This window comes from Heliconius melpomene, chromosome 21, assembly GCF_056956725.1.
Source record: "Heliconius melpomene rosina isolate 202511_hmr_F chromosome 21, ASM5695672v1, whole genome shotgun sequence".
NCBI classification, from domain to species: domain Eukaryota; kingdom Metazoa; phylum Arthropoda; class Insecta; order Lepidoptera; family Nymphalidae; genus Heliconius; species Heliconius melpomene.
This window is the reverse complement of record NC_140409.1, coordinates 2,976,103-2,995,218: the sequence shown is the minus strand read 5'-3', so window position 1 is coordinate 2,995,218 and position 19,116 is coordinate 2,976,103. Positions and strand designations below refer to the sequence as shown.

The following is a 19,116-nucleotide window of genomic DNA, read 5'->3' as shown; positions in this document are numbered from 1 at the left end:
TATCCATTTTATTTATGCTATGCGCAATAAAGATATTATTTTCATTGTATATTTGTTTTTATTTTATCTTATTTACTATATTCTTTTTTAATTATTCTTACTTTACGTTCTTTTTAAAACACTGCCTGATGCGATGTTTATATTTTAATAATTCTTTATACTACTGTATAAAAAAGTAGTTTTAATATATTTTTAAGGTATAATTCAGATACAAATTTTGTAAAGCGATACTACTACGATAGTGAAATAATTAATTTTTAGTCTTGAATTTTATTCTAAATCAATCATATTAATATCGAAAGTAGCTTCTTTAAGCGATGTGCTTTTATTTTCAAATAACAAACGTCTTTTGATATTTTTTTTAATAGAATCTCTTAAAATAAAGACTATTACTTATTAACTGAAATAATAGAAGTTTTATAAAATTTGCAAAATTTTAAGATCACACGTAATTACCACGTGGTTTTGTAATATCAATTGCTTAAATAACTCTATACAAAACTCTTCCGTTACTAAGTGAAAGACAGACAACGCACTGAAATTTGTCGTACAGTTTCCTTGGGTAGTGTAGGAAAGTGATAAGACACTCTGTCCCCATTAAGACATTTCCGTTTCCCATTTTCCGTCGAATTCTCGAGGCATTACGTGTTGAGTTTCTGAACTCAACAACCTTCTCGCTTTGCTTCATTACCAGAGCGAGAATAGAATATTAAATATAGAGAAAATATTAAATATTTTGTTCCTCCGAATAATAATTGAACCTATAACCGTCGCGTCGTCGTAAGCTTGTGCCCTGCACCATGACTGCCTCTATTATACATCACTTTCATCACTATATGACATTTAGCATTAAATCATAATTATAATTTCACTTGTTTTACTGCCCTTTAAAATGGAACCCAGTAACATTTACGCGATCGAATGGCGTCAGGATATTCCGCAAAGTTACGGTAAAAACATATATGAAGCCAATTATTTTCAAAATCTTTAATATCAAATATCAAATATAATTGTTTTTATTATAATTTTTGTGCGTTTAATGTATTTAAAAAATAAAAGTATTTTTTTTTGTTACACGCATGCACATGACACACATACACACGCACCCACACACACATACACACATACACAAACACACGTGATTGTGATACAGCGGAAATGTTTCGTTTATTTGGTTAAAAATAACTAAACAAATATTTATTAAGCAATTTCATAAGTTACTATTAAATTGAATAGTTGTAAGGACAGCGTGTACATTCACTTTTACTATGTTTATCAACAATTACATGCTTTTCACTATTGTATTGTCAATCTTTCTTTTTGTAAATTATGTATTTATTTACTAGTCGTCGCGCCTAGCAAAGTTTGCGTAAACTTTAAGACATAAAATGAAAAATTCCTCTTTTTTTCGTTCCTCCCTCAGTGCTCCCCCACACTCCCTAGTCTACCTGCAAGCAAAAATTTCGACTTTCTATGTGACATAGTTGCAACTGTGCGTTGTATGTGTGGAACTAAGTAATAAAATAGTTTTATATATAAAATTTAAGAAATTTGGGCATTAAAAATATCCTTATTTTGAGAAGTTAAATCAAATTGCGATCAAAAAAAATTACAATATAAATACTGATTATTATCTTCTAACTTTTTTAGATTTTGAGTTGGAGCTTAAATTACTATACAATTACTTAAAGAATATATTTTAAAAATGTAACATCTCGTCTTAAATGCAGGTACCTAATATAATATTAGAATTTGAACTATGAAAAGTCTGGCTATACACGAGGTTGTTGCAGGTTCAATCGCCACCCCAAATAATGATTATAATATTTGAAGAAGTTGTCACTTCCGTAGTCTCATGATGTAAAATATATAACATGTAATTTTTGTTTCGGCTTCACTTTGTATCCCGCGAAGAAAGTGTAAGAAATGGAAATATAAATTTATGTAAATATTTTATTTCCTCGAGTGGGGATTGAACCCACAACCGTCGCGTATCACAACACGCAAGATTTCAAAATATCGATAAATTGGGAAAAATATAGTGTCTGGACATTACATTCTATGCCTAACTCGCGATGCGAGAACTGCAAGAAGATAAAAAAACATACTTCAATAATTCATTTCACTATAAAAACACCATCCTCGACCGTCGTATGTAAAGCAATTTATCAATTTGATTGGATACGTAATAATGACTGCATTAAACAATTAGTGTACAGTAGGGGCGTAGGGGCGAGGTTTGTTACGTAAAACGAGTTCCTATTCTGTTTAATAATCGCGCGTGATACGATTATCACTAATTTTCTGTTTCACCTTCACGCTGTATCTCGCACATAGCAGGATAGGCAGAGGGAACAGATTCCACAGACTTTCGTTACCCACTTTCCGAGAAATCGGTACCAGTTTGAAGAAATGAAAGTATTAAATATTTCATTTACTCGAGTGGAAATCGAACCCACTATCTCTCGCTTTTACAGTCGCACGCTCCTGGGCCACGACTTGCATCATCAAGGACGGAAGCTTTATAGGATCACTTTAATGTCGTCTCGTCTTTGAACACCATTAAAAAAATAATAATTCAAAGTGTCTCTTGGTTCTTTGGCCCCTTGAAACACAGTTTAAAAGGTAATAAAAGGAAAAAATCTAAAAAGTAAAAAAATGTAGATATTTCATAGAAAAAAAACAGTCGAATTGATAACCTCCTTTTCTTACGGAAGTCGGTTAAAAATCATTACACATTCTTATTTATAGATAATTTCATACAAATGCCCGCAAACTTAAGTTTGTCAACATTTATAAGTTGTACTTCCCGTTGACCTACAAATTGGTACGGAGGTACGGTGGGCGAGTCCGACTTACACCTATACCGTTTTATATACATGTAGACGTAGAATCGAAGGGCTTCGATAACGCGACGAGTAACGAGACGGCAGCTATTTTAACTCGTGTTTTTATACAATTCACTATAATCACATATTAAGATTGTATTATACAAGAGCAAAACGAAATCATCGGTTGTTTCTAAACAACTTGTTACATACAGAACTGTGTTGACGGTTCTTACATAAACTGTAACTCTCGTATTCTAATCATACCGTAATATACGGCTTATGGTATATATTTAGACAAACTTTTATAATAGTAAATTCTTATCTATTCTTAAATAGATAAGAATTGATAATTATAATCAATTTGGTATATGTATGTCTTCAGCCTATCATTGAATTGGTCACGTCGTAATGTGCCCGGGAAAGTCGAGCTACCTTCGAAGCTTGTCTTTTCCCGGGCACATTACGCATATGTGAAAAGGCGAAAAGCATATCATAATCTAGTCATCTTAGACCAGCCATATCGTTCAATATATTTTTTTATTTTTTAGGGTTCCGTATCTTAATAGGTAAAAACGGAAGCCTTAAGGGATCGCTTTGTTTCCCATCTGTCTGTATATTAACGCCCAATGTTAATAATCGATCCTAATCCATAAATTGCTACCATAGATTAAAATATCAATCTACTTTTTGAGTTTAGCTTGCCAATAACCTATCGAAATACTTCATTTTCAATCTTTAACTTCAATCTATCGTTGGAAGGACTAACTGGAGATTAAGAGGGAACTTTGTATGAAAATTACAGCTTGTGCGTGCCAATAAACGATCTGTCCATTTTGACATTACGTTGGATAGCAAAAATGACAGCTAATTGCGATCCGACATATTTTGGGGTTTACTTTATCATATCCCCGGATTGCAAAATTACATTTATATTATATTTGATTTTTAAAGTAAATAAATATGTGGAGTGACATTTCTTCGAGTGATAGTAATGATAGTGTTATGTAGTCAGTGTCAGCAATTACAAATGTATGCAGTGAGCATATAAAAATATATCAAGAGAGTGCTAAAAACTTCTATCAAGTTGGTGCCTTTCCTGGAGTTATTGCTGCAATTGATTGCACTCGAATACCTATGTGTTTAATCGCCATGTGAGTATTATTAAGTTATATAAAGTTTTCTTTACAAAAGCAGGCAAATTATGGAAACTTTTTTTTGTATAAGTCTCAGTTTAACTCAGTTACAAATTACCATATCATTTCTTAATTTGAGCTCTGGGCTTATTAATTTCAGTTGCTGATTTTCCAAATTACTATCTTATATATTTGTAAAATAATATTTTATATTTTATTATAGGCAGCAAAATGTGATGAAAGACATTATGGTAATCAATGGAAGTAAAGTACCATATAGACCATATTTATTAACACAAGTTCTTAATACAAGTACTAAAGCAAAGCTGCAAGCAAGCATATATTAAATCATGAACATAATAGAAATGTATTATATTAACCTAATATTACCTATGGTATGGAAAAAAGGGGACGGACCATATAAAAAAAAATCTTATTATAATTTATTAGTATGATGTGTAAATAGTATTAAACTTATTAATTTTTTTATTATATTTTTTATTATATTATTTTTTATTATATACCTAATATAGAAATTTTATATTTTTAGAACATTTGCAAGATAATTTCATATTATGGCACTCCATTTGCAGAGATCTTAATTTGTTGGAAGTACCAGGAATGGAAATACCTTCATGACATGATAGATAATGAGGACAGCGCTGCAATATAAGATATCACAGAAAGGACGTAAATAATTGTTTTATAAGATGAATAATTATTCAAATATTTTATATTTATTAATTACTTAAGTGAGAAGATTGTTAGTTAATCATAGTTTTACTTGTTTTTGGGTGTGTGAATAAGGAAAACAATGTGTATTGTAATTTTTTTATTATTAAAAAAATGTAACCTATTTTTTTATTTGTCTCTTTATATAAATATTTCTTATTTCTTAATTCTAGCTTGCTCCATGTTTAGTAATTTTATCAGCTTTATTCTCCATACATTTCTTATAAGCTACAAAATATTTAGTGAATTTCTTGCAATCACTGTTTTGTTTTTAATGAAAAAAATAAAGTATTTATTAGTTCATTGTTCAATAAAGCATTCATCAATATAAGTAAAAATAATAGTCTTGCACTTAATCTCAAATTTTATTCTTTGTTATCCAATGTAGCAATAAACAATATGAAATTGAAATAGCCAAGCAAAACGATATTAATATTATAATGAATTCAAAAATTCTATAGAGGCTAACGCCTTTATATAATTTTTCGCATGTATATTTAAACTTAATAAACAAAAATATGAATACATACGATACTTACCTTACTATGCCGGACTCCATTAATTAAATTAAAATAATTATCTTTAGTTCAGTTTAGTTGTAATTTTATGGCGTTTCAAGTTATGTTTAATAATTTATACATGAAAATGGGTTACTAATAAAGTATCTTAAAACTAACAATTAATTATTATATTATAAAAACATATGGTGTCAAAATGACATGTTCAAGTTCCATTGTACGCACCTAAGCATATTGCATTAAGTTTTAAAAAGTGTTTTAATATTATTAATTTTTATTCTTTTTTAATATTTTGGGACTTAAAGATTTATTATTTTATTAAAAATAGTTTTTATAGGACTTTTATAAGTAATAATAATTAATTTTAAATTTAATTTAGCATATATATTAGGATTTTGTTAATTTAAAAAAGATACGTAAAACGAAACTATCGTTACCGCAGGGAGGGCCCTGCAATCCACCTTTGATAATAAGTTGACATTATCCAGAATGGTTATTGGCATGCAGGTTAGAGATTGGATAGATATGTCGAACATTCCAAGATTGACGTTAACTGGAGATCGGAGATACATTATTAATTTCGGGCGTAAGACCATTTATCTCGAGATCACGACGAGGTGTCAAGATAAAATTATTATCGAATATTGACGTATATGGTGCCTTGATGTACAGAAAAATTACGCTTATAGGTCAACACAAGCAATTTTTATGAAATTGATCGCAAAATCAAAATCTATAGGGTACGTATTTCCTGCAGACGTACAGTTATAAAATATGGCATGAAGTGAGAACTTACAATACAAATACAGGGAAAACCATTCAGCGCCCCTTTGGGAGTAGCGCCCGGGGCGTGATACCCCCCCCCCCCCCTTATCGCCCTCCCTCACTACGCCTCTGGTAGATTGCGCTTCCTTTTCCACTGAGATGAAGTAAAACCAATGGCACATTACATTTCGTAAGGCCAACATATTATGTGTACTGATAATTGTGCACATTAACTTCGATGACTGTAAAATTTCTTTAAAAAGTTATATAGCTTGGCCTTGACCCCGTTGTCGCAGAGTTAATAAGTTTATATAGCGAACTCTACTCGAGTGTCATGACATCTTAATGGCATATTCGTATTCATGATGTCTTCGCAATCAGGCATGAAGTGTGTTAACAGGCAAAACCAGAGTAATTTATCTCTAGATTATCCCCGCCTGCCATAGTGGCACAGTAGCGGGGTTTGAAAGTAAACGCGACGGTTGTGGCTTTGATCTTCTATCGCGGGAATGATTATATTTTTTAATTTGTTTGCATTTCCTCTCTCTGGTAGGTCTGGTATGACGCGCGGTCTGGAATGTCTCGAAAATTCGATGAATTTTCTCATTTGATGATGGAAATAATAATTTAACACTAGTTTCCCTCTGCTTACCCTCGAAAGTAGTGAAAGTGTGAAGCTGTTTTTTAAGCGAAAAACTTAATAGTAATAATATTCTCGTAGCTACTGATCTTCGAAACATAGGTAACAAATAAATACTGCACATATGTAGAAATTGATTATTAAAAAATTAGGTAGATTAAAATAATATAAATTTCATTTAATATTTTATATAACAGTAGATATAACATTCATAACAAATTATACAACTCCTTAATTATTAAATGACGAAAGATGTACAAAGATAATTAAATTATTATTTAATTAAATTATTATTCGTTTGAAGGTTTCACAATAATATAGCAAAGTAATTTTTCCATGCGTTACAAGCGGATATTAAGTATTAAATTAAGTAACCCGCAGTGAATTTGAACGTGAGAAAAGATTCTATTATTTACTTTAAAGAATGGTAGTCATTTTCTTATTATTTACATGTAGGAAGTTGATAGTGATCCTTTGACTAATATTTTCTTTTCTTCGCTCTGGCACCAAAGCAAAAGCCCGGCGTTGAGCCCACTCAACACGCAATGCCTCGAAAAATTCGGCAGAAAGTGGGGAAGGGGGTGTCTTAACACTGGTTTCCTTCTGCCCACCTGCTGCACCTGCACCTGCACCTGCTGTATACGGGATACAGCGTGAAGCTGATTGAATATTTTAACTTTAATTTAATTTAATACAGGATCCTCATGACCAATTTCTGATAGAGACGCCAAAGCTATTGCAAACAAGTACCTACGCAAGACATACCACAGTTTATAAATATGCAACCAGATCGTATCTGGAGATCTATAGATATGATAGGTTATATTACTTAAAATATGTATTACACATATTTAAATTACAAACTTATTGGAATTCAGACGAAATGTTTCTTTTAGATATAGTCCTGATATTTTTAAAAATGTATACATCCTCACAACACAAGCGCGCGTTTATTAACGAAACGGTTGTGGATTCGATTCCCACTCGGGGGAAAGATATATTTACTTAATATTTTCATTCCCTCACTCTGGTACCGAGGCAAAATGTGGCCATGAGTTCAGCCACCCAACACGCAACTCCTCAAGAATTCAGCAGAAACTGCTGGACGAAAGTGTTAATAAGTAACAGAGTGTCGTAACTTGTTATTAATTGTTAAACTAAAAACAAGCATGCTCAATGAAAATTTGAATATTCTAAACTCCTAAAGGTACATTAAGACATTACCTAACTACGCTTTGACGGCTCGAGAAGTTATTACTTAAATTATACCTGCATACTACAGTATAATATGTTAACAACCCAGTTAATATTTTGCAGTGGGTTTGTTCATGTTCATGTTTATCTCGGTCAGCGGTTGCGGTTTGCCAACGTATGGAAGATATACAATCCGATTTCTGATGCGGTCCGGTGAACTCACAAATTAAAACATAGACACTGGACGACAACTCAAAAAAATTTTAAGTTTTTTTTAATCTTTTCAGTTTCACTCTGTCCCTATCCCGCAGTTTCACTTTGTGTCTCGCACATGGCAGCGTAGGCAGAGGGAACCGGAGAACCTAGTGTTAAGACACTCAGTTCCCATTAAGACACTTTCCGTCAACCTCTGGAGGCATTGGACGTTGAGGTGTAGAAAGACCGAGTTTAACTGTGAATGTGATGATTTTTGGTTCGATCCCCAAACATGGTAATGATTAATGTAAAAAAAAACTTAACTGATAAAGTTCTTTAAGTCTAAGTAGCTTCACGATGTATCCCGCGCATATATAAATTTGTAGTTGTATCTATATATAAATCTATAGATAAAAAAAACACAGGAGGGTAATTAGAGCGAACCTTTCGACATTCTGCCGAATTCTGGAGGCATTGCATGATAAGTGGCAGAATTCAACGCCGCGCTTTGCATCAACACCAGAGCGAAGAAATGGAAATATAAACGTAAATAAATATTTCTCTTCCTCGAGTGGGGATCGAACCCACCACCGTCGCGTTACGGTCACACCCTTGTGTGCGGAACGACGGCCTTTTTTTGTCTAAATATTTTTTTCTAGCTACTACGCTGTACGTACATACAATACATAAATGTGTTATTTTACAGAATAACCATTTGACCAATATTTATTCATGCGCTAATTGTTCCGTTCCAGTTAATTCTGTCTGTAATGAAACAATTATTTAACAACTTAAGGCGATTCAATTAATTTTTTTGGTAAATATTAATATCCTGGGATAGCTATTACGCTATCCCAGGATAAAAAGTATCTTCATCGTTCTAATTCTAATTAATCTGTATATATACATATGTATATATGTATAAACTAGTATACTTTCTATCCTATCAAAACTTAAAACAAATTAATTTGGCCTAATAAATTTAACGCACACATGGACACAACAATTAAAAGTTATTATAATATGTGTATATTAAAATTGATTTTATAATATGTGTATATAGAAATTTCAGAAAAATATTTTATATGCTCATTTAGCTTTATTTTAATTTTATAGCAGTTATTATAAGATAAATTGAAACACTATATTTTTTATATTATCTCAGTGGATAAAAATGGATAATTTTAAAAATTAATAATGGTATTCCGAGTAGGGAATAAATAATGATAGGTTTAAAGAGAGCTAAGACTAATAAAGAGACCGACTCGTATTAGGCCGATTTGGGGTGGCGGCGTTTACTTTTGAAATCTGGAGGCTGAAGGCTCGAAGGTTGGATCTGCGTCTATATATCAGTGTATTACATATTTATGTATGAAGCTGATAATAAAATAAATAGTAGATTCTGTCTGTCTGTCTATAAGTAGGTCTATATTACGCACCTCTCGACGATGCACTTTCATCTTATCACACCGGTAAAGTAGATGACCTCAGTGTCATCTGTATTCTACCGTACCTACCTACTATATGTTATACAATATTCAAGTAATTCGCTCACAGTGTAGTCTATACTGTATACTATAGTTCCATGACTAAAATCAGCTTCACGCTGTATCCCGCACACAGCAGGGTAGACAGAAGGAACATAGAGTTAAGATACTCAAGGCATTGCGTGTTGAGTAGCGGAACTCGACGCGGGGCTTTAGCCTTGGTGCCAGAGCGAAGAAATGAAAATATTAATAAATAATAATTCATTCCTTCGAATGGGGATCGAACCCGCGACCGTCGCGTTACAGTCACGCCCTTGTGCCCCTGCGCCGTGACGGCCTCAAAGTAATAGTTTCACGAATAAATTGCTATTTTGTTTACATAGTAATATTACAACTTAGAAACTAAAACGAGTACTAAGTAGTGGCCGCCGTTTAAAATTCTATGATTGTGAATAGATAGTATGTTCATTGTGTGAAGACGTTCGTTGCTATGCATTATGCAAGTTCAAGGAAGGGCGCGAAACATTACTAATATTAATGATTTCTTATGTTATAGGCGTATATAAATACAAAATATTGTATAAATAATTATAAATATGTTTTGGTATCACAAAATACTTGAATTTATTATAAACATTTCATTCATTATATAATTTTAATAGCTGGTAGGTACATAAGCCTTTCATCACATAAATTATACCTACGCATTTCCCATATCTCATAAGACATAAGAGAAAATATTAAGATATTCTATATTTTTAATCTATTATCTTATACATAATTATACAACGAATGTTACACAGTAACATTTCCCCGCATTGTCGCAACATAACACTACAAAGAATATTAATTAAATTAAAGTAAAAAAAAACTGTTTCGCATTCGCCGCATGGGCCATGGCCGGCTTGCAGCGCACGACCGCGGAATCTACACCTCGCTCATAAAATAACTTGACTGTCGCTTTATTGGCCTGCTTTTGAAGGAATTGGGCAAACCATTGTCTAAATTAGGGATTTTTGTCACGCATCTCTAGACCTGCCGCCGAATATTTCTAAAGAAAACGAAGCTACGTTAGGTAAACTCTAATAGATATCACTTTTAATGTTAATAGCATATGACTTTATTATTTTGTTGCTTAATCAGGATTTTTATGAGTTGTAAGTATAGGTGTAGGATTAAGGGGGACGGGGGGATGTGTCCTAGCCCATCCCTACAATTTGCCCAGAATAATTAAAAAAAGAACGTTTACAGGAACATAATTATCTCTAAATACACCCACATTTTTAGGTGTTCTTGCAGTTAAATTTAGTGAAAGCCGTATAAGAATCCATCATTCAATAAGCTTATTAAAATTAGTCTACTTATAGAATTGCCTGGAAACTTGATATTTGGTATAAAGGTACTATGTACAATGCACATTTGCAATACGGTCAAATATAAGAGTAGGTTACAGAACTTAAGAATATCAAATGAATTTAATGATAACATTGTATTAACTTTGAGATGAGAAATGAGAGCCGAGTTTAATATTTTATAAAGCGCCCGAGTTTACCTATTACAAATAATCGAAATTTATATGGATGCCAAACTCTATGTTCACTCTGCATCGAACCCTCGACCTGTCGAGTTTACAATCGCATCCTTATACCCCTGTAACACGACATATGGCCGCAAATATCAAATAAATAAAACTCAACAAATTACCCAATTATCCATCCATCAGCCTTTCAAAATCTACTGCTGGACATAGGCCTCCCCTAATGCTCGCCACTCAAATTGGCCAATACAAACAGAAAATTTATTACTTAAATTTTTCTATTTTAAAATTGTAAGCTTTATGGATACACATGCAAATATTTGTATATAAATAATTTTATGATACTTGAGATGAATAGCGACGCTAAGGAGGTACAAGTTTGTATCACAGAAATGCACAAACCGTATGGAGTAAATAGAAACGAGAAAGAGGGTCGGGATGTAGAGAAGAATAGTAGTTAGGGTTAACACAACCCTTTGTTTCATTGTAACAATACTTTTACATAAAGATAATTTATGATTTAAAAATACTATAATCTATGATAAACTAAACTATATACTATAATAACTAACTAAATACTATAATTTATGATTTAAAAATACTTTATTCAATAGGCTGTACTTATTAAGTCTTTCGTATAAAAAGTTACCGAAAGACGTTGACGTTTAAAACTTATATACTCTATGCTCAAACAAGTCAGCCATTTGTATTGTTTGTTTGATAAATTTTAATAACAAGTATATAACATGCCGAAAAACATTACAAGTGAAGTTCGTGACATAATTTTGAAAGTAAAAGAATTTATGGATGAAGAAAAACGGATGCAGGTCCCAATAATTCCTTTAAGTAAAGTTTACGTAAGAGTGTCCGCCGCCACAGGTTTGTCTTTTACTTTGTGTATTCAGTACATGTTTAGAATTGCGAAAAAAAATGTATAAATGTTCAAATTTTACCAATTTTATTGAAGAATACAACATCCTTTGAACAATTAAATTTCTCCTCTGCTCCATGTAAGGTAATCTAAGCTTATAAAATCCTATTGATTAACTACTTATACATTCATACATTCAATATTTTTAAAATAAACTTTCATAAATATTTTAATCATTCATTACAGGCGTGTCAGAACGCACTGTATTAAACATAGTCAAGGAAGCAAGACTTGTTGAACAAGGTTTATTGGATCCAGAAACATTAAAGAAGACACCAAAGAAAAGAGTTCGAACTAAAGGCAAAATTGAGGTTGATGAGTATGACTTGCAAGTAATACGAAGAAAAATACATGAATTCTATGCATACAAAAAAGAAGTGCCCACTATAAACAAGCTCTTACAAATACTCAAAGAAGAAATTAATTTTAAGGGTTCAAGAGAAACACTGCGTAAAATACTTCGTAAAAATGGGTTCCAATTTAGAAAAACAAAAAACAATAAAGATAAGGATCATCCCCCGGAATCAACACCCACAGTCCCACCAATGATGCCGCAATATATATCCATGTTCACCCATAAAAATCTCCAGTCTTAAACAGTTCTAATATTTGTGAATCTAATGTTAAGTATTATATTATAAGTTGTAAAATAGTATTTTATAGGAATTTAATTATGCATATACTAACTGTATTAAACTAAATTTATTTCAAGAGTTTGGCAAAACATTTTCATATTTTTGATTAAATATTGTTTAGCTAAATGTATAGTGATAAAATTATTTATATATCACTCATTAATTTTCTCAAATTTTATTGTTTTATTTTTTTTTATATTTAAACTGTTTGGATTAATACAGCAATGTTAAAATAGTGTGTACACAACAATTTGTACTAAAGCCTGTATTTATAAATCACTCTCAAGTCTGAGATCAATTTTCAGATGCCATTTTCATTCATAGATATGTAATTAATGAATGAAAACCATGTCGAATTTCAGACTTGAGAGTGGCTTATTAATATGGGCCTAAATGTGCATATATATAATTAAAATATTTTTCTGTTAGTGTATATTGCTACATTTAACTGTATGTTCAAAATTATTAATTACCTATAGCACAAATGTATACTATATCATGTCATATTTCAAATTTTATTGTTCTGTTTTGATTATTATCAAGACCAAGGCAAATACATGATGTATATTGTATATATATATCATAAGTTCAAAGTAATACTTGGAAAACATTTTTTTTTATTTGGTATACTTGCATGTGTAATAAATAATTCACTGTAAGCATCCCCCTTTGTAAATAATTTTATGTTACGACAACAACATGTCTAAGTGGCATTTCTTTTTAATTATAACAAAACTAATATAGCTTCAGTTTTATATGATTTACAAATTTTATTACTAATGTTATAAATTGTAAGTTGAAAACTTATTACTCTAGTACTAATACTAATTATCCTACTGTCACCTATGGATATTAAATTTAAAATCAATCCATATCTGTAAGCAAACTCATTAGTACTTAGTAGGAAGTAGTGATAAGTACAAAGAACTTTTGTTAGGCACTAGTTAAAAAAATAAACAACATATTATCACAAGATATTTTTAAAAAATTATTTCTCATATTGTCTCTCCAGAATTAATGGATGGTTTTATACATGAAATAATTTTAGAAAAAGCTTCTATGCATATACAGATCCAATATGTTATATCCGTAACATCCCTGCTATTGTCCATGCCAATAGCAGAATGACAATATAATATGAAATTTTGCCTTATTCATGTTGTTTTATTTTACCTATAACTATTAATATTATATTATTTTAGTTTAAATTTATCATGCTTAAGTGGGACAATATTGAAGTGTGTGAGGCCCATTAAATTTCGTTTTCAAATAATATTAATTTTTATAAGGATTATTGTTTTAGATTTTATAATTATAGTTGTATTTTTATAATTGTACAGATCTCTTGCTATTTATAGGAATTATTTAGTCGTTAGTAGCTTTGTATTGTTAAAAACATTACTTTCATAATGATATTATAAATTATATCAATGGAATTTCAATATATTAAAAAAATACTTTTTTCTCAAATAGTTTTTTAATTTTATTATATAAACAACATTTCAACTAAGAATAATATTTTGATAGTTTAATAAGAGAATTATTGATGTTACTATTAACAGTGACACAATTACAAATTCAAGAAAATTTAAAAAAAGTTACTATTTCAATAGAAATATTTCATGGTAAATAAATCAAGAGGATAATAAATAAATTAAAAGACGTTGTTTCAATACATTTATTTCATTATTCATAAAGAAGCAAAATTAATGATACAAATTGACACTAACAAACATCTTTAGTCATTTGGAAGTATAACTAACAACATTATTTCGGGGTCTTTTTTGAGATACATATATATAATTAAATAGATTAAATATTTATATAACTATAGTAAATGTGCTACAACTTACAGTATTACATGTGTAAATATAATTTTATAATAACTACTTGACAGAAAAACTTAAAAATATTCAAATTCACCATTATATAACATTCATTTATGTAAGTAACTTTGCAAAGACACTTTGAAATAAAAATTGACATCATTGTATTAAAATAATTTATAAAAATACTTACTTAAAATGTATAAAAATAAAATTTACACACAAGTTAACACTAACATACTAAGACTATGGCTGTTATAACACACTATGTTACCAAAATATATTCAATTATATCTATCACATAATCTCGACAATATTTTTTTTAATAAACTTGCAAAATAAATTTTATTATTTATTTGTGTGTCATATATATATAATAGATTGACTTCCAAAAAGTCATATTAAATAGTAATATATATTTATTTGATTGCATTTTTATATATAATATCAAATCCAAGAATATTAATTTATAATATGAAAAATAGATATAAGTAAATGAAAAATAAAACGAATGTACAAAGATCTAACATGGAGAAAAAATTAAATATCATATATATATAAAAAAATATAAGGCAGAAAAAAATTACAAAGTAATATTTTGAGAAATATATATTTGAGTATAACCAATTACATATAATATGTCAAATAAAATAAAAGCAATCCATCATCATAATCACGTCTTTTTATCATAATGTTAATAATTACACATAAATAATTATACTCTATATTTATTTTTATACCAACAACATTTCCATAAATATTTGCCATGATTAATATAATATATCAATAGGAATCAAACATTACATCTTAACGTTAATTTAAAATATACATTGGTTGCAACATATAAAAATATTTTCAATAAAAATCAATTAAACACTTAAATAAAAATATAACATTCACAAATATCCATTAGCTTATCTAATAATAAAATATAGTAACAGCAGTAACCTACATATATGAAATATGAGCTACAAATGCAAAAGAAATACAATTTTTACATAATAATATGTTTATCTTGAATCAGGTCATATTATATTTAACGCCAATAATATCTAATGATAGGTTCAATAAGTTTTAGAATTGGATCAAAGCCTTTTAATATAATTGATCACGTCATCCAGGGTTCACTTAGCATAGCTCATCATCTTCTTCCTTTTTCTCTTGATTGTCACTCGATGGATAACCGCTGCTCTGAAACTGTGATCCAGCTTTGTCTTCTTGCTAAAATTGACATTTTTTATAGGTTTCAGCAACTCGCATTTAACAAGCTGAGAGAAGATCAAGACACTCTATTCCCCATATAAACCAATTTTCGACATTGGGTATTTAGTGGTGAAACTCAACGCCGCCCATTGTCTAATAGCAAACCAGAGCGAGGAAATTAAATGATGATATCTACGAAGTGGGAATAGAATAAAAAATTGTCACGTTTACAGTGAGTCGGTATATTGTTGTGCCATGATTCCGTCAATTTTGTTTTGATATATAAAATATAATTGGAAAATATCACATTTTACATAATTCATCATATTAATTATATTTTAAAGTTAATTTTCATTATTATATATATAATATAAACTAAAAAAGATATATACAATTCAATGTTGTACACTATTAAGAACTTACCATATATGTAGCATTAGCGCTAACATAAGACGGTGCAGCATTCTCCCTGACACTCGCTTTGGGGGCAGGCTCAATGCCCTCCGGCAAGGGTATGGTAGTGGCCAGCCTCGCGTACTCCACGTCCATGCTCCGTATGAAGGGGGAACAGAGCGCCCTTTTTGCAGATTCACGGTCCTCTTCATCATAAGCTTGTAGCAATTGTTCAAGAGTTTGCATTTCTGGCACTTCACAATTGTTGCCCCATTCCTATTTAATGCGTAAATTTTTAATTTTATCCTTTACTGAAGATTTTATCAATTTAAAATGTATATACTAAAAATGTAACTGATCAATCTACCTGTACATGAAATGTATAAATAACAAAACTTATTATTGGAGTAAAACATTGAATATATTAATTATAGAAACAAAACCTTGCTATTGTTACAAAAGTAAGATACTGGAATGTTAAAAAACTTAATAGTAGTGTATTCATTACATACTTTGTAAGCTTTCTCCGCAGCTACAGCATCACCCCTAGCCAGTTGTACAAGTACAATTGCAACAGTTAATCTGCCTACTGCACTGATGTTGCCGGCTTCCTGATGGAAACCAATCTCACGGCGCAAGCTGTCCACAGCTTCATCATACCTAAATAAATTTGACAAAATATAATAATGATATTAAGATTTTAATAATAGCTAAAAAAGTAGCAAAAGCATAGATTTCTTATGCACATTATAAAATATTAAGAAAGTTTTATGTCACACTATATGCACATTACCTCTGAAGCTTAACAAGAATTCTCGATGACTTGCTGATATACTCAGATCCTTGATGCTGTCCACTCTCTGTCTAAAAAAAAAAAGCTATTTAAAATTTTTGATAAGTAAAAAAAAACCACTATAAAATGCTCAATTTAACATAGTAATTATATATATTTTTCGAAAAGGAATAAAAAATGTATTGTAGCGGGATAGGAATGTACACTTTTTGCAAATCGTCTAACAAGGTTCCAAATTACCATACATTATAATGATTATTATTTTAAAAAGTATTTTTATCCCCAAGTGTATAATAATAACACTTTAAAAATTACAAAAATAGTAATCAAAATTATTATTACTGATGAAACATCAGCAGCTTGCTGGAAAAGCTTCACAGCCAATTCTGGTGACTTCTCTTCAATAATTTTTGCTACTTTATCCAAAATATTGGCTCCTGAATCTCCTGACCCATGTTGCTGATACAAACTGCTGGATTCCAACCCCAATGTATATAACTGTAATAATATTTGCCAATTTATAACAATTAAGGCAACTTTTTTAAAATTACTACTTCATAAACTAATCATTATTATATTTATGATATAAATACATATTACAAACCTCATCTGTAGTTGCCACTTCCTTGCTGACTATAATGGCATTTTCAATTGCCTTAGCAGCATGGAAGAATGAGCGATTCTTCTTGTAGAATTCAGAAGCTTTCAGGTAGGTATCTTTTGAACTCTGAAGATCCCGTGCAATCCTATAGCACTGAGCTAAATAGTAAAACAAGCAACATTATATATAAATTTTAATAGAATAAAAACAATGATTATATTTTTGACTAACCTGCTTGACTATACTCATCAGCAGCAGAATCAAAATCAGGTTTCCATTTCAGAAGTGATGTTTTCAAACTAAATAAAAAGAATGAACATATATTGACAGATATTTAATAAATATGAGTAATATTTATGAAACAACAAGATATTTTTTATTTTTTAATTAACAAAAGTATTGTATTTAATTCTTCAATATCTCCTTTAATATCAATTAAACTTATTTTCAGGCCATAGATAACATAAATTTAACTCATTTACATATATTTGTAATAAAAAAAAAGTTTTGAGACAAATGACCACTCCCATATCAAACATCTCATAATTTTTTGAATGAAAGTATTATAAAATTATATAACTAAATACTATTATTGACAATGTTTCTCTGCCATTCAACTTAGTCTGATGTGTAAATTGTGAAATAAAGAATAAATAAAAAAATATATTTGATATAATTTTTAGAGAATACATATTATTATGTATAGTTGTAGATAATACATAATATAAATTCAATATACACGACATTCTCAAAGTAATATTAGACTAAGAACGAAACAATGATGCATCTAAACGCAATGGACGATCAATAACATGGAAAACAAAAATTTTACTCTCCTTTACATATCTTACATTAAACGAAAAAAGAAGTTGTACTTTTATGGATAGAAAATATACATTTTCAAAGAAGTTAAAATGACGCATAGCTCTGTATATATTATATATTGCATATTATTATATATTGTATTTATACCAGAATCATAGCTTATATTATTTTGCTTTATATTGCAAACAATTCACAAGTCGCAACTTACAATTTTTCCGCAGCTTTACAGTGTTCTTGTGCTTCGTGTAATTTAGCAGACATTGTTAATTACAGATTTTCCTTCAAAAATTGAAACAGTGATGACTTTGCTTAGTTTACAAGTTTTCTCACAAAATCAATATTTCTGCAGACACTGAATGTTTGACGTTGACAATTGTGAACGTAGATTGTAGAGTGAGAGTGATGTTAGATACTGTGACCACAGATAACATTGTTGATTTGTTGCCATTGACAAATATAACAAAATAAATAAAAAACATGTGGAAAATTACGTTAATATTATAATAGTCCAATTTATTGTATATATAATTAATTTTGTCTAATATTTTTTAGCAGATAAATTTAATTCATTATAATTAAAAACTACTACTACATTAACGAGAATTGGGGAAGGCCTATGTCCAACAGTGGACAAAAGATGGCTGTTGATGATGATGATGATGATGATAATTAAAAAAGCATGAATTTTTAATTCCGCTTTAGCAATACAGTATTTTTTAAAGGGATCATCCCATGTGCCTGCCTGTTTTTTAGGCATTTTTTAGGATTTTTTTTACCGACCAGTACATAGATAGAGCTTTATTAAGTTTATTATCATTTATTAACATATTTTGACAGTATAAATTTGTAGTTAGAAATATGATGTAGAACATGCGTT

At 30.0% G+C, this 19,116-nt stretch overlaps 2 protein-coding genes across 2 annotated transcripts; one reads left to right on the top strand and one right to left on the bottom strand.

Moving 5' to 3' along the window:
• The first annotated feature begins 11,702 nt into the window (after positions 1–11,702).
• On the top strand, positions 11,703–13,751 carry LOC146526856 (uncharacterized). The gene is made up of 2 exons (XM_085206456.1): positions 11,703–11,911; positions 12,150–13,751. The coding sequence occupies exons 1-2, from the start codon at positions 11,779–11,781 to the stop codon at positions 12,557–12,559; spliced, it is 543 nt and encodes a 180-aa protein (XP_085062582.1). The 5' UTR covers positions 11,703–11,778; the 3' UTR covers positions 12,560–13,751.
• A 511-nt stretch (positions 13,752–14,262) lies between these two features.
• On the bottom strand, positions 14,263–18,629 carry LOC146526855 (gamma-soluble NSF attachment protein-like). The gene is made up of 8 exons (XM_085205828.1): positions 18,448–18,629; positions 17,646–17,713; positions 17,418–17,572; positions 17,156–17,311; positions 16,814–16,884; positions 16,533–16,680; positions 16,051–16,296; positions 14,263–15,645 (listed from the first exon to the last, which is right to left on the bottom strand). The coding sequence occupies exons 1-8, from the start codon at positions 18,498–18,500 to the stop codon at positions 15,553–15,555; spliced, it is 990 nt and encodes a 329-aa protein (XP_085061954.1). The 5' UTR covers positions 18,501–18,629; the 3' UTR covers positions 14,263–15,552.
• Positions 18,630–19,116: the final 487 nt, after the last annotated feature.

What these genes read in the sequence shown, in the direction of transcription:
- LOC146526856 (XM_085206456.1), top strand. Translation starts at nt 11,779, where the DNA reads ATGCCGAAAAACATTACAAGTGAAGTTCGTGACATAATTTTGAAAGTA. An exon ending in AAGAGTGTCCGCCGCCACAG is followed by an intron (nt 11,912 to 12,149) that starts GTTTGTCTTTTA and finishes CATTCATTACAG; the next exon opens with GCGTGTCAGAACGCACTGTA.
- LOC146526855 (XM_085205828.1), bottom strand. Translation starts at nt 18,500, where the DNA reads ATGTCTGCTAAATTACACGAAGCACAAGAACACTGTAAAGCTGCGGAA. An exon ending in AAGCTGCTGATGTTTCATCA is followed by an intron (nt 16,885 to 17,155) that starts GTAATAATAATT and finishes TTTTTTTTTTAG; the next exon opens with ACAGAGAGTGGACAGCATCA. An exon ending in ATTCTTGTTAAGCTTCAGAG is followed by an intron (nt 16,681 to 16,813) that starts GTAATGTGCATA and finishes AAATTTATTTAG; the next exon opens with GTATGATGAAGCTGTGGACA.